This window comes from Chiloscyllium plagiosum, chromosome 2 (genome assembly GCF_004010195.1).
Source record: "Chiloscyllium plagiosum isolate BGI_BamShark_2017 chromosome 2, ASM401019v2, whole genome shotgun sequence".
NCBI lineage: Eukaryota > Metazoa > Chordata > Chondrichthyes > Orectolobiformes > Hemiscylliidae > Chiloscyllium > Chiloscyllium plagiosum.
The window spans coordinates 82212151-82224522 of record NC_057711.1 but is presented as its reverse complement, the minus strand read 5'-3'; the positions used below and the strand labels follow the sequence as shown (position 1 = coordinate 82224522).

The 12372-nt window shown below is 38.3% G+C and overlaps 1 protein-coding gene across 2 annotated transcripts in view; it reads left to right on the top strand.

The window, feature by feature from the left end:
• Window positions 1–12053, top strand: part of LOC122561274 (ubiquilin-1-like) — a 54728-nt gene extending 42675 nt beyond the window's left edge. For both annotated transcript variants that reach the window (XM_043712914.1, XM_043712915.1), the window contains 4 exons: window positions 3915–3998; window positions 4798–4913; window positions 7508–7652; window positions 10977–12053. In XM_043712914.1, coding sequence (XP_043568849.1) covers window positions 3915–3998; window positions 4798–4913; window positions 7508–7652; window positions 10977–11135 — 504 coding nt within the window. In that variant the 3' untranslated portion in view covers window positions 11136–12053. The remainder of the gene's footprint in view (window positions 1–3914; window positions 3999–4797; window positions 4914–7507; window positions 7653–10976) is intronic.
• Window positions 12054–12372: the final 319 nt, after the last annotated feature.

The following is a 12372-nucleotide window of genomic DNA, read 5'->3' as shown; positions in this document are numbered from 1 at the left end:
GACAGCAAACTTGCAAATAATATCAAGATGGACAGCAAAAGACTATTTAAAAGGAAGAGAATGGCCAATGTTGACACAGGCCCTTTAAAGAGTGAGGCTGGAGAAATAACAATGGGGAACTAAGAAATGGCAAAGGGGTTGAATAAGTACTTTGTAGAAGATGCTAATAGCATTTCACAATTACTAAATAATCAAGGGACAAAAGGAGAAGAGCAAATAAACACCATGATTAACAGTAGAGGAGAATGTACTGGAGAAACGAATGGGGCTAAAGACCCATCAGTCTCCTAGATTTGATGAGCGCAACTTAGGATATAAAAAGAAGTAACTGCACAGATAGTGGATGCACTAGAATTTTTATTTTAAACAGAAGTTCCCAAGAATTGGAAAGTTGGCAATGTAATTTTATAACTTAATTTTATTTATAAAGGGAGAAAAACAAAAAAAAAGGTAGTTAAATGCCTGTAAACTTAACATCCTATTGGAAAAATGTTGGAGACTATAATAAAGGATAGAATCATTTTGAAATTCATAATATGATCAATCTGAATCAGCCTGGCTTCATGAAGGGGGAATCATGCCTAACAAATTTAATGGATCTCTTTGAGGAGGGTACAAACAGGATAGTGAACAAAATGTATACGGAATTTCAGAAGGCAGTTAATTCTTATGGCTACTTAAGAGCCTGTAGTGTTGGAGGTAGCATATTAGCATAGAGGGTTGGCTAACTAATAGAGGATGCCACAGGGATCAATGCTTAGCAACTGTTGATTATTATTGACCTGTCAAGTCAATGTGCTATAATCAGGTTTGTGAATGGCATAAAAATAGATGAAAATGCAGGTGGTGAGGATTAGAGTCTGCAGAGGGATAAAGACAAGTTAAGCAAACGGGCACAAAAACCTGACAGACAGAATATAATGTGGGAAAATATGAGGCTTTGCACTTTGGCAGGAAGAATAGAGGGTCTGAATGTTATTTAAATAGGGAAGGACTACAAAGCCATTGAACTGAAGAATTTGGGAGTCCTCTTGCATATGTGAAAAGTTAGCATGCAAGTTCACCAGAAAATGTGGAAGGAAAATGGAATTTTGGCTTTTACTACTTCAGAGGCCTTACTAAAACTGTACAGGGTGCTAGTCAGCCCACAGCTGGAATTCTTTTTGAGGAAAGGAGGACATTGGAGACAGTACAGAGAAAATCACTGGGCTGATGTCAGGTATGCAGGAACCCTCTTGGAGAAGAAGCTGAGTGGGTTGGGTGTGTACTCATTGTATCTCATTGTTCTAAACTTCAATCTTATTGAAACATAAATAGCTTTCACTGGGGACTTGCCAGTGTAGATGTGAAAACGTATTCTCCCTTGTGGGAGAGACCAGGATGAGAGGGCTTAATCTTAAAATACAGAATTCCCATTTAAGGCAGACATGCGGTGAATCTATGCTGTTCTTTACTATAGAGGATTGCTGAGTCAGGGTCATGAAGCATATTCAGGTTGAGTTGGACAGATTTTTAACCAGTAAGTGAATCAAGGGTAGTGGGGAAAGGGTAAAAATTTGTAATTTGGATTATTAGATCAGCCAGGATCTCATTGAATGGCAGAGCAGACATTTTGCAATTAATGGCCAGAAATCTATTCCAGAAATAGATACCATACAAAGTAACCATTTAATTAGCAACCCATCCAACACCTTCAACACTCATTTTTTAATCTGGAAAACAGTGGTAGCAGTGCATACCATCTATAGGATGCATTGTGAGACCTTTCCAAAGATCTTGTAACAGGACCTATGAAACTTGCAACCTCTACCTTTTAGAAGAACCAGGGTTACAGATGCATGGGAGCGCTACTATCTTCAAGCAACCAACAGCCTGACTTGAACTATATCAATGTTTCTTCAGTGTCTCTGGATCACTATCCTGGAACTCCCTTCCTCAGAATACTGGGTATGCGCTTGCATCATATGGACTGCAGTGGTTGAAGAAGTGAGCTCTTAACCACCTTTTTTCAATGGCAGTTGGGGATGCCCATTTAAAAATGGCTTAGCCAGTGATGTACGTGTCCTATAAGTTTTTTTTTAAAAGTTAAGACTTCACTACAATGGATCTAAAGTCCCATGTAGACCAAACCAGATAGTGGTGGCAAATTCCCTTCTGTAAGGAACAACAGTGAATGAGATGAGTTTTTAAACACCCAATCAGTACTAGCTCATTTGGCATCATTATTGATGATTAGGTTCCAATCCAGATTTAATTACTTAATTAAGACTTCACTAGCTTCTGTGGTGGGATTTGAACCTGTAAATCCCAAAGCGTTTATGTGGGCCTCTGGATTATTTGTCCATTGTTGTTATGTGATTTTTGAGAAGATTTGTAGCTCAGATTGAGGTTCAGGTTGTAAGTTTGCTCGCTGAACTGGCAAGTTTGTTTTCAGACATTTTAATCACCAGGTAACATTAGTGAGCCTCTGGTGAAGCGCTGGTGTTCTCTCCCACTTCCTATTTGTGCCTTGGTCTCTTAAGATGGATGATAACATTTCTGTTTTTTTTCCCTGAGGTTGATAAATGAGGTCCAAATCAATGTGTTTATTGATGGAGTTCCACTTGGAATGCCAGGCCTCTAGGAATTCCTGCGCATTTCTCTGTTTAGCCTGTCCTAAAATGGATATGTTTTCCCAGTTGAACTGGTGTCGTCTTTGTCTGTACATAGGATACTGGTAATAGTGGGTCATGTCTTTTGGTGACTAGTTGGTGTTTGTGTATCCTGGTGGCTAATTTTCTGCCTATCTGTCTGATGTAGTGTTTGTTACAGTTTTTGTATGGTATTTTGTAAATAACATTCATTTTGCTGGTGGTTGGTATTGTGGGTCCTTTAGGTTCATCAGTAGCTGTTTCTGTGTCTTAGTAGGTTTGTGGGCTACCCTGATGCCATGGGGTCAGAGTAGTCTAGCAGTCATCTCTAATGTGTTTGTAAAGTATTGTGGCTAGAGTTTCTGGGGTGTTGTCTATTTGTTTGGATTTGTTGATTAAGAATCAGCGGACTGTGTTTATTGTGGACCCGTTCTTCTTGAATATGCTGTATAAGTATTTTTGTTCTGCTGCTCCTAGAGGTCTGGCATTCAAACCAGAACTCCATCAATAAAGACATTAGTTTGGACATCATTTACCAATCTGAGAAAGAGAACTGGAAATGATATCACCCACCACAACAGACCAAGATACATAGAAAGTGGGACAGAACACCAGCACTTCACTGGAGGCTCACTGATGTTACCTAGCATGGTGACGAAACATCTGAAAACAAACCTGGCGGCACAGTGAGCAAACTTACAACCTGAGCTGTTATCACTCAGCCATCATCTCCTACCTGTTTTTAATCACTTTGCCATTATGCCTTCGGCTACCTCAGTCTAAGTTCTTGAATTCTATTCCGAAACATTTCCATTTTTCTCATCTCTTTCCCAGTTGTGGATCTTTTAACATGTACTTATTTCTATTCTAACTTTGTGGAATTGCTTCACTTTGTTTAGATGCAAACTAATGTTTGACTGTGTAGTACTCGTTGGGAGGGAGCAGATACTTCGTAACATTGTCTCATATCGATCATTGAATAACTCAATATGTCTGAGAACTTAATTTGTAGATGCTAGTATCATTTCCAAAGTTGAACAATGGAAATGCGTTCTTTTAATTATAAAATATTTCCATTACAGTTATAAAAGTGTAATCGAAGTTGAAGTGATTTTTTTTCTAGGTTCATGTTTAGCATGAACCACTGCATTATGTCCTTATTGCATGTTCCATGAAGTTAACAAATTGATCAAATTTGTTAACAAGGTTCCATTATAACAGTAATATCAGAAAATAAGATTTTTAAAAAATGAATGAACTGAGGTAGTTCTTTGTATATTGCAGATCATGCTGAACAATCCATTGTTTGCCGGCAACCCTCAGCTACAAGACCAAATGAGGCAACAGATCCCTAACTTTCTCCAGCAGGTAAATCGGTCTGTTTCTGGCTTCATTAATTTCCTCAAGCAGAATTTACTAGTGATTGAGAGCAAGTGGAAGGTATTAAACTATTTCCACCTGTAAATATATGCTGCTGTTGACTTACATATAAATTGTATGAGTGCTCTAGAGTAAAATGATCTGTTACAGATCATCCACATCCAAGATTGGCGATTAATGCATAAAATGGCTTAATCTTTGCGAGAGTGCTTCAATTAAATTACGATTTGGAGGTGCTAGTGTTGGACTGCCATGGACAAAGTTAAAAATCTCAACATCAGGTTATAGTCCAACAGGTTTATCTGGAAGCACTAGCTTTCGGAGTGCTGCTCCTTCATCAGGTGGTTGTGACAGCTATACTTGTTAAATCAACTTCTTAATACTTCTCAAAACATTGTGGTACTGTCTAAAATCCAAGATCCATTTATTGAATGTTTCTCAGTGCAATTCAAATTTGTTCTCAATCTTGTGTGCCCTTTCCCTCCTAAGTTTACTGCTGCGTTGGTGCAATATTCAGTGATCTGTGGTAACTTGCATTTTCTTATATACTCTGGGAGGTTGATTTGACTTAAACATTGATAGAATGTGCAACTGTTGAGTTGATGGCATGCAGATGTGCAGCTGCTAATTCTGTAATGCAACTTAGCACCAAATGTGACTCAGTCATTCGGTGAATTGTTCCTATGCTGCAGTGTGTGCTGGAGTCACTTAAAACTCATGATGCAGAAAATGTTTGAAACTCAAACTTTTCAGCCTTAAGCAAACTACCATGTTCTTGTAATTTCAGATGCAGAACCCTGAAACATTGTCTGCTATGTCAAATCCAAGAGCCATGCAGGCTTTGCTACAGATTCAGCAAGGCCTGCAGACATTGTCGACTGAGGCTCCAGGGCTTCTGCCAGGGTAAGAGCTTTGTTATGGCACAAGTTATTTGCTGCTCCATGAATAAACAAAAAATGTTAGGTTTAAATAATACATTGTTTTGTAAATATAATGAGGCCATATGCCTCTGTAGGTCTATACTTGCATTTGTGGTCCCTCTCAATGTTCTCCCATTCTCTTCTACCTAACCCCATCAACATATTCTTCTCTTCCATTTTTCTTTGTGTCTCCATTCCTACTGGAAAGTTAGCCCTCTTTAATGTATCCAAGTGTACTTGATATTGGGAAATTAATATGGATTAAATATAACTATTGTATGAAACATAGACAATCCAGGTTTGGCTTGTAATCTAGTCTCCTAGTTTCTGAGAATTTACATTATCACAGCTATAGACTTAGACCCCAGTCTAATTGACCTCTAATGCAGGCATTACTTACAATGGTGCCCTGCCACCCTAAACAATGACCTTTCTTCCATCAAAAAAGTCAGATGCAGACTTATGGCTGATGATTGCAGTGCCTGACACTGAAGCAGTCTGTGTTTACAGCCAGCCTGGCAGAGACAACAACCAAGCTTGGGTTGATGTGTGGCTTTGGTGTCACTTGCCATTTAAGTGCAAGACAATAGCAATCTCCAACAAAAGAGAATCTCATCATTGCACCTTGATGTTCAATTCCATTATCATTACTGAATCCCCCACCTTCAACACCTTGAGGGTTACCATTGACCAGAAACTGAATTGGACTAACCACATAAATATCTGGTAACAAGACAAGTTGAACAGTAGACATTCTGCAATGAGCAACTTGCCTCCAGACTCTCCAAAGCTTGTCCACAATCTGCAAGATACAAATCAGTTAAATGATAGAATATTTTCCATTTGTCTAGATAAATTATGACACCAAAATTGGAGGTGTAGTGGACAGCAAAGAAGGTTGCCTCAGATTACAACAGGATCTTGATCAGATGGGCCAATGGGCTGACAACTGGCAGATGGAGTTTAATTCAGATAAATGCCAGGTGCTGCATTTGAGAAAGCAAAATCTTAGCAGGACTAATACACTTAATGGTAAGGTCGTAGGGAGTGTTGCTAAACAAAGACCTTGGAGTGCAGGTTCATAGCTCCTTGAAAATGGAATTGCAGGTAGATAGGTAGTGAAGAAGGCATTTGGTATGCTTTTCCTTATTGGTCAGAGTATTGAGTACAGGAGTTGGGAGATCATGTTGCGGCTGTACAGGACATTGGTTAGGCCACTTTTGGAATATTGCATGCAGTTCTGGTCTCCTTCCTATCGGAAAGATGTTATGAAACTTGAAAGGGTTCAGAAAAGATTTACAAGGATGTTGCCAGGGTTGGAGGATTTGAGCTATAGGGAGAGGTTGAATAGGCTAGGGCTGTTTTCCCTGGAGCATTGGAGGCTGAGGGGTGACCTTATAGAGATTTATAAAATCATGAGGGGCATGGATAGGATAAATAGGCAAAGTCTTTGCCCTGGGGTCGGGGAGTCCAGAACTAGAGGGCATAGGTTTAGGGTGAGAGGGGCAAGATATAAAAGAGACCTAAGGGGCAATGTTTTCATGCAGAGGGTGGTACGTGTATGGAATGAGCTGCCAGAGGAAGTGGTGGAGGCTAGTACAATTGCAACATTTAAAAGGCTTCTGGATGGGTATATGAACAGGAAGGGTTTGGGAGGGATATGCACCGGATGCTGGCAGGTGGGACTAGATTGTGTTGGAATATCTGATCGACATGGACAAGTTGGACTGAAGGGTCTATTTCACCCTGTACATCTCTACAATTCTATGATTCTAAATGTTCCTTCAGCAACACAAGCCCAGTGCCATCCAGGACAAAACCTGCTCTTTGGCATCGTATCTACAACCTGTGGCATTCACTCCCTATACAACATCTTGATTTTCAATGATATCACTGGTCCTCCACTGTAGCTGGATCAAATTCCTGAAACCCCCTTTCTAACAAGATTGTCTTGCTGTGTACAAGCTTTTATTTAAAAGTTGATGTGTTCAAACTGCTGTTGTTAAACTTTCCTTGATCTGTAATCAGTGCTGCTTCAACTTGAATGAGTGGGCGGCACGGTGGCACAGTGGTTAGCACTGCTGCCTCACAGCGCCAGAGACCCGGGTTCAATTCCCGCCTCAGGCGACTGGCTGTGTGGAGTTTGCACGTTCTCCCTGTGTCTGCGTGGGTTTCTTCCGGGTGCTCCGGTTTCCTCCCACAGTCCAAAGATGTGCAGGTTCGGTGAATTGGCCATGCTAAATTGCCCGTAGTGTTAGGTAAGGGGTAAATGTAGGGGTATGGGTGGGTTACACTTCGGCGAGTCGGTGTGGACTTGTTGGGCCGAAGGGCCTGTTTCCACACTGTAATGTAATCTAATCTAAAAAATCATCAGGGCAAATTCCATCTATATTATTTTGCTTGAATATTCTTGTTACAAACATTAGCCTCAAGCTGACTTAATTTCAAGCATGGTGCTTGTGGTGCAGCTTTTGGAAACTTTTCATTTAAACATTGAAGTTAATGTTGTTAATATCTCATTTATTCCCTGTTGGAAGCTTTGATTGAAGTATTCTGTTTAACTTTTCTCCCACAAAGGTATGGCAGTGGTGTTGGAGGAATTGGCACAATTGCACCTGGCACAAATGAGAATGCTGGTGGAGCAGGTGGCACAATGGGAACTGATGGACAACAGCATTTTGTGCAGCAAATGTTGCAAGCATTAGCTGGGGCAAACTCTCAGGTAGTAGAAAATTAAATAAAAATACAATTGATCAAGAATTATGATAGAACATAATGAGTTTCAGTTTCTCTTAAGGGGGAGGGAGTAGTCCTTGGGGTATGGAATTGAAACTGTGTTCATAAACCATTTGTCATAATTTTCGAAATGTCCTATGATTTTGGAAGGGTGCCAGGTTTTCAGATTGCAATCCTAAATTGTAAATGGGAAATGCCTGATGATGCATTGGGACTTCCCTACAGTTGTTTAATTGAGATCAAATGGGCAATTTTGGGAATAAAACCATTTACTCAGTCACACTGTATGGCACACTTGTGTCTGTGCTCACTGGAGAAGAGAATCCTGCGAATGTTACAGTAAAGGGAAAGATATTAGAGAAAATGACTAGGATTAGACTAAAGAGGCAATCAAAAGATTATAAAATTGGAAAAGACACTTTAGGTAGGAACACGGAAATTGTTGAGGCTCTAGTCACAATCTTCCACCACTTAGATACACATCTGGTTTCTGAGGGTTGAAGGAATAAAAATGTTATGCCCTGGTCAGTAAAAAGCAGGAAGGGATACAGGTGGTTATGCTGTAATGTGTGTTTAGTTAATGTGAATTTGTTGTAATGCGATTTGAATTGGGCACATTATTTCTAAAGCACAAACTTTTGAAACGTGTGTTGCCTGTAATGTGATTACATCGCCAACACTTTAAACTCTGTTTCTAAAGCACAATTTTTCCATAATGTGGGGTTGCACAAGAACGCAACCATAGTATTAAAGAAGAACTACCTGTAATTGACTAAATACAGGCAATTGAATCTAAAGATGATAATAGGGAGAAATTTAATTGTCATTTAGGAAAAGCATGATATAATCAATGGCAATCAGTACAGGTTGCTTAAAAGACAAACCAATTTTCACTGAATTAATTTGAGTTCAGTGATTAAAGTAAGGAAAGGATTGACAAGAATAAGGCAGTTGGTGTTTTCACTGTTGTTAAAGCAGTACGTAATAGACTTACTGGCAAAACTGAAATCCATGGGCTTAAAGAAGAATATGGATAAGAAATTGTCATGGGAAAGAAAGTAGACTGGTGACGAATGATTTTTCAGACCAGAGGGAAGTATGCTGTAAATCACTAGTATTAGGTTTGCTGCCTGTTTGACATTTCCTTATGTTTCAAATATATGGGACATAATTAAAGTTTGCAAATTACATGACAACATTGACAACTTTTATAGAATAATAATAATTCAAGAATTGGCTCACCATTACCTTACTCAGGGCAATTAGGGATAGTCAGTAAAGCTGCCCAAGCCAGCAGTGCAGACATCCCATAAGCAAATTTTAAAATAAAATAAATCAAACCTTAGAAATCATCTGGATAGGCCTCATCTGGAGTATTGTGTAGTTTTGAGTCGTTATATCTCTGGAAGAAGGGCAGGTTTGAAAGCGTGCAGGATAGAATTATTGTAATGGTATTAATGAGAGGGGAGCTCCAATTAGGTTGAGAAACTAGACAATCTCAGATTGTTGTCCTTCAAACAGAAAGTTACGTAATAGAAATATTCAGAAAGGTTTGATCAAATAAATAAGGAATAGTTTTTCCAAAAGGAGTAGGATTAGTAACCAGGAGTCACATTTAAAGTGACAAATACAGTGGTGGTGAAAATGAGTTTTTTTAAGTTAAAATGATCTGGAATGCAATGTCTGATAGTGGTGTATGATAGCTTTTTAAAAAGGGAATAAGAAAAATGCTTGCAGGACAATGAAGGAAGCGATGGAAAACTAATGGGATAATGCTGTTGAAGGGCTGAAACAGATGGATAAAATGTGCTGTAAAATCCTGTGATAAACTTGCAATACGATGGCCAGATAATCCATTCTTTTGATGTTGGTTGGGAGTGAGAACTTCCTGTAGCTGCCCTAGCACTATTTTGAATGTCCACCCGGTGGGCAGATTGGCCCTTGGTTTAACATCTTTGAAAGATAACACCCCCAGCACTCAAGCCCTATCTCAGTACTACACTGTAACAGTTAAACCCTTTGCCCAATAAACAGATCTATATAACTAAAGGTACTATCATATATTTGTTTCATTTAATTTATGAATGACAAAACATTAATCTTCAACACTCTTAAAGCAGAGTATTAGCCCCATTTCAAAATTTACTGTAAATGGATGTAATGAGGCCATGTGTCAGTGACTTTTCTAGGCTTGTTCATACCATATCTTTCAGGCAGTAATGATTTTGCTTTTGTCAAACAAAGTGAAAACATGACATCCATACAATTGTCAATTTTGGTTTTCTTTCTGCTGATTGCAACCTTGTCTAATGATTTATGACAAACCAGTTGTTTGGAAAGCAAAAACAGAAATTGTTGAAGAAACTCAGCAGTTCTGGCAGCATCTCTGAAGAGAGAAAAAAAATTAACTGAGTCCAGTGATTCTTCTTCAGAACAGAGTTGTACTGAGCATTAACTCTGTTTTCTCTCCAAAGATGCTGCCAGACCTGCTGGATTTCTCCAGCAATGTTTTTGTTTCACATTTCTGGCATCTTTAATTCCTTGTTTATTTTAGTTATTTGGATAGTTGGCAAGAGGCTCCATAACTTTCTTACCATTATATTACTTCCTATTATTGTTTTTCTCAAGCCAAATTTTTTTTTAACATAATTTCTTGGTCTTCTCAAGCGACATATTACTTTTCTAGGCTAAACTGAAAGCAGAAAATACTGGAAAGATTCTACAGGTCCTAAACATTTGCTTCTGATGAATGTTTATCAATCCAAAATATTAACTGTTTCTCTCCCCACAAAATGCTTTCCAGTATTTTCTGTTTTCATTTGATTTCCATTATCTTTGATCATTTTTTCCCCTTTTGCTATCAGCAGCCTGCTTGTGTGTTGAAAGCAGCTGGTGAAATGCTTATTTGAAGGGCATCATGAAGGGGGAAGTACATGCCTTTGAAGAAATACTGTGTTGGTTTAACTATTCTGTTCTGCATTATTTTTGTTTTGATCATTCTCTAAGCTAGAGAAATCTGCGGTTTCTAGATGGGACTTGAACCTGCAGTGTTACCACTGAGCTACAGTTCCATGATTGCTAGTTGAAAAATCTGTGTTTATATGTGAGTGGAGTCATTCGTTGGCTGAAGACCAGTTTATATTGATTTACTGTGTACTCCCATTGTATAATCTGTCAACACTCATTGTCAATGCTTACTTCTGAAGATAGGCACCTGGAGATCTATGCAATACTCTTCTATTTATTATGAATAGGGAATATCTGGTGACAATTTTTTATTTCTTACCTTTTGCATGTCACTGCTGAGCAGAGTTTCACTCCGAATCCTGAGGTACAGTTTCAGCAGCAACTTGATCAACTCAGTGCAATGGGATTTCTGAATCGTGAAGCCAATCTTCAAGCTCTAATAGCAACAGGTGGAGATGTCAATGCAGCCATTGAACGGCTATTGGGTTCTCAGCCATCTTAGCAAATATTCTGCAGCTTGCAAATAAATTGTAATTTATTTTTGATATAACAGCAGTTAAATCTTTAAAAACAAATGTTCTTTTCAGCTTGACTTTTGAGGTTCAGTCTTGTAGTTGGCGATTGGAGAAAATGACATGATAAATGAGTGCACAGAGGCATTTGTACAGTACATAAGTATTGAGATTTTTTTGGTCAGGCCAAGATATTGTGCATGCATAAAAACTTTATTTCGTTTGTAATTTTTAGGAACTTGAGTCATGTGAATAAGTTTTTTGGTCTGACCTGAAAATCTGTTTAAATCTCAAGTCTTACTGTAGTAGCTAGTAACTAGTAGTCACTAGCTAATCAGTAGCCTCTTGATAGCAATTTGTATAGAACAAAGACTTGCAAGAGATGCAGAAGAAACTGATCAAAGCCGCAGTGTCTGACAGCCCACTGCGTATTGTGATTGAAGCATGCGTTAAGGCAAATAGCATCAAAAAGACTAAATGCAAGATCCCACCAAATCTAATATTTATTACTTTGCTTTATATACAAAATGAAATGCATAAAAATGTACTTCATTGCATATTATTTCACTAAAAAGATTTCAGTACCTTTCTAGTCTTGTTGAATGCAATTGCAGTGTGGTTTTGAGCTTCCTAATTCTGGATGACTTCAAATCTTTGTGCAGCTTTAATGAGCACCTTATTCTAAACTCTGTGCTTACAACTACAGCAGATTGGCTTTGGCCAGTAAAATCCTAGCATACTGTATGTGCATTATAACATGAAGTGTCACTTACTTTCTTGAGTGTCACTTGTAATATTAATCTAATTATTTCTCTGAACTGCCTTGTACAAAATATTTAACCTGTCAGTTTTTATCAGTAGCAATTACTTTATGTGCACACATCATTAAACTGAATTTAAGAAAAAAATTGTTCTGTGCCTTCATTAAAAAGCAAATCATTTAATCTCAACTATTCCTGTTCAGCATTTGTAGTCCAGTAATCCTGTAGCTGTCGTTACTTTGAAATAGCTTTTAAAAATTGCCAGAGAATTAATTATAAAGTAAAAGTGATTATCTGTGGTATCGGGATAATATCTCTAGATTTAACTCTGGTATACATATAAAGGAATGAATAATCTCAAAACATTATGTCCAAATGTAACTACCAACCTCATTTATTCCCTTTTGAAGTCATGTAGGCAAATCAAGTTAGTAAGTACTACTAAACTGATGTCAACAATCAGGGA